Source organism: Sinocyclocheilus grahami, unplaced genomic scaffold (assembly GCF_001515645.1).
Source record: "Sinocyclocheilus grahami isolate Dianchi unplaced genomic scaffold, SAMN03320097.WGS_v1.1 scaffold340.1, whole genome shotgun sequence".
Taxonomy (NCBI): Eukaryota; Metazoa; Chordata; class Actinopteri; order Cypriniformes; family Cyprinidae; genus Sinocyclocheilus; species Sinocyclocheilus grahami.
Window position 1 is genome coordinate 95515 of NW_015505519.1, and position 4015 is coordinate 99529.

At 35.1% G+C, this 4015-nt stretch overlaps 1 protein-coding gene across 1 annotated transcript in view; it reads left to right on the forward strand.

The window, feature by feature from the left end:
* Positions 1-1649: 1649 nt before the first annotated feature.
* LOC107603056 (DNA helicase MCM9-like) overlaps positions 1650-4015 on the forward strand; it is a 22991-nt gene continuing 20625 nt past the window's right edge. The window contains exons 1-2 of the mRNA XM_016295756.1: positions 1650-1806; positions 3089-3444. Coding sequence (XP_016151242.1) covers positions 3126-3444 — 319 coding nt within the window. The 5' untranslated portion in view covers positions 1650-1806; positions 3089-3125. The remainder of the gene's footprint in view (positions 1807-3088; positions 3445-4015) is intronic.

A 4015-nucleotide genomic window follows, 5' to 3' on the forward strand; every position in this document is an offset into this window, starting at 1 on the left:
TTCTCACCATCTTGGAGTCCTTCAGGTGTTTTTTCATGTGTCTTGCACTGAGGAGAGGCTTCCGTCGGGCCACTCTGCCATAAAGCCCCGACTGGTGGAGGGCTGCAGTGATGGTTGACTTTCTACAACTTTCTCCCATCTCCCGACTGCATCTCTGGAGCTCAGCCACAGTGATCTTTGGGTTCTTCTTTACCTCTCTCACCAAGGCTCTTGTCCCCTGATAGCTCAGTTTGGCCGGACGGCCAGCTCTAGGAAGGGTTCTGGTCGTCCCAAACGTCTTCCATTTAAGGAATGGAGGCCACTGTGCTCTTGGGAACCTTAAGTGCAGCAGAATTTTTTTTGTAACCTTGGCCAGATCTGTGGCTTGCCACAATTCTGTCTCTGAGCTCTTCAGGCAGTTCCTTTGACCTCATGATTCTCATTTGCTCTGACATGCACTGTGAGCGGTAATGTCTTATATAGACAGGTGTGTGGCTTTCCTAATCAAGTCCAATCAGTATAATCAAACACAGCTGGACTCAAATGAAGGTGTAGAACCATCTCAAGGATGATCAGAAGAAATGGACAGCACCTGAGTTAAATATATGAGTGTCACAGCAAAGGGTCTGAATACTTAGGACCATGTGATATTTCAGTTTTTCTTTTTTAATAAATCTGCAAAAATGTCAACAATTCTGTGTTTTTCTGTCAATATGGTGTGCTGTGTGTACATTAATGAGGAAAAAAATTAACTTAAATGATTTTAGCAAATGGGTGCAATATAACAAAGAGTGAAAAATTTAAGGGGGTCTGAATACTTTCCATACCCACTGTATATGTATGTATATATATATATGTATATGTATGTATATATGTATATGTGTGTATATATGTGTATATATACACACATATACATATGTGTGTATATATACACATATATACACACATATACATATATGTGTGTGTGTGTGTGTGTATATGTGTATATATATGTATATGTCTGTGTGTGTGTGTGTGTGTGTATAAAATGTTTATGATGTGCAGAATGGAACATATGAGAGATCAAAGGCTGTTATTAAAATAAAAATAAAAATAAAATATATATATATATTTTTTATTGCATACATTTGAATGTATAGTAATAATTTAAATATATAATTATTTTTGCAGTACCATTTCATTTATTTAAAAGGGATGTATATAAGTTAAGTAAATATATTATAAACACTTAAACACTTTGTTTAAGATTATCAAAAAACATTTAAAAAGTATACATTCATCGTATTCATGCATCTTATTACAGCTTCCTTATTACAAGAGTCAGAAATCAAATACATAGTTTTAAGTCTTCACGGAAAATGCAAAAGAGAGGTTTACGCTTACAAAATTAACATGTATGTGTAAAATATTTAGCCAGGAACAAATAAGGTTGAATATAAAAAAACGGGACTTTTATACTGGCGGTCAAAGGGCGGATGCGACAACGTCATCGACCTCCTCATGGCACGTTTTCCGTTCACTGGGTTCTACCAAGTCCAGAAACGGGGGAGCTAGTATTTATCACATACCCAATAATTTGTCTGCGCTAAAATATACACAAAAATAACAAAGTAAACAAAGCATAAGACAGTGAAACTACTTTTATAGTATTATGCATGGCTTAGAATGAGTTATCTTTTGGTAGAATTCAAAGTTTGTTTACACGTGCTCCCCTACAGTGCAGAAAGATTAGGAATAAAGCGCCAAATCTGAAAACACGGACAGGAAGAAACACCCGTATGTGAATGTTGTTAGTGTAGGCTATATAACTACTGCTCATCCATCCAGGTATGTCAAATACTGAACTGTAGGGAAGGGGATATTAATAGGTTATTTTGTTGTACTTGTAGGTTGATACTGTTTGCACAATTTTGCTGAAGAGAGTAATGAGCGCAAAAGAAATGGTTTGAACGCTTGCTGAATGCGTGTTATACCAAGACCACGTGAGCTGTCAAACAGCGGCGTCCTAAAACTTTCTTCTAAAGTAGTTCTTGTATAATTATTATTCAAGCAATTTTATGAGCTCGAGAGAATGCATGAAACATTTGTGGTTTCATAAAATACTTTGTCAAGTGCAAAAAAAAAGAAAGAAGAAGATTAACTGGGCTTTTAAAAAAAGGTGATAAAAAGTGTAAGGGTTATCATTATCTCTATGATTATTTATTTCTTTATTATATTTCTTTATTTTAATTATAAGAGAAGTAATCTAGTTTCGCTCTACTTGCATAATGTTTGAATCATGTCTTTTAAGAATTTTCAAAACGTAAAGATGTTGAGTAAATGTAATAGAAATTAAAATAGAAAACATCATGTAACTTTTAATTCATTTCATTCATACTTTTGTTTTGAATGAACATGAACTACAGATCACTTATGATCAGTTATGATTATATAATTATTCATGATATTCCCATCTTTATGAAAAACCTTGAAATATTTGGGATAAATTGTGCGAGGAAGTTTTTTAGTCAATATGTCTTTCTAAAGTTGATTCATTCAATTACTTTTACAAAACTGGCTGGTCTAGTAATCACAAATGACTTGAAAGGTCATACATTTGTCAAAAGGTGTGGAAACCATGAATCAATCACTTAAAATAATTAAAAAGGTAAAAAGTTTTTATAAATTCATTTAAAATACATTAAAAACACTCTCCGTTTACTATGTGAGTGACATTTGGCCAAGTATGGACCCATACTCGGAATTAGTGCTCTACATTTATCCCATCCAAAGTGCACACACACAGCAGTGAACACACACACGCAGTGAACACGCACACACACACACAGAGCAGTGAACACACACACACACACACACACACACACAGACAGACAGACACAGCAGTGAACACGAAAACACACCCGGAGCAGTGTGCAGCCATATTTTGCTGAGCAGTTGGGGGTTCGGTGCCTTGCTCAAGGGCACCTCAGTCGTGGTATTGAAGGTGGGGCGACAATCTCTAACCATTAGGCCGCGACTTCCCCTTATGATACAAGTGTATGAGTATGTAAGGTTTTGAAAAGATGAACTACGATTTATGTACAGACCATCATCCATTGCTCTCTTGCAGAATACTTCATGTCTAAGTGGTCTGGTTCAGTCTTCAGATGAACGTGATGCTCAGTCAGGATCAGGTGTCTTTCATAGGACTGGCGTTTGAGACTTATGTGATGGAGCACCACAAGAATGACATCCTACAGATCTTCCAGGAGGCCAGTGAAGATGCTCACTATCCTGTTGTAGTGAATGCCATGACCTTATTCGAGGACAATATGGAGGTTGGAGAGTGTTTCAATGCATTCCCCAGCCAGGTGCTGCCTGTGTTTGACAATGCCCTGCACAGAGTAGCCCAGACCATATCTCGGTCTTCTTCCTCACCACAGGAGAGATTCAAACTCAAACACAATCTGCATGTTCGTATATCAGGTAAGCATGTATAAGAGTGTCCACTCTTTTACACTGACACCTGTATCAGGACTCAACAACCAAGATTTTATATGGTTTCAATTTGTGCAACTTCCAGACCAGCCTGACACAACAACCAATAACATAAACTTGGGAATTCTTTGAAAAACCTGTTTAGGAAATCATTTTTTCTGTTAGCTAGTGGTGCAGAAATTACACACTTAAACGTCAAATTATTTTGGGAAAAATACAAGGGTACAAAAAATACAAAAATACTTTTTTGTACAACATATTCCAAATCAACATTAAAAGAGAAAATAGAGTAGAATAATAATAGAACAAATAATCAGTAACACTTTACAATGACTATAATAACAATTTTATTTTTCAGTTTTATAAATGTATTATATTAATTTGTTTTAGTTGTAAATAAATTAATTTCTACTGTCAACTAATCTTGTTGAATCACATCTTTCATTAATTAGTTAAAAAATATTATTTCATTTATATATAATTGCTGCCTTATAAAAAATGCTTATAAATTATCATGTTTGTGTGTATATATATATATATATATATATATATATATATA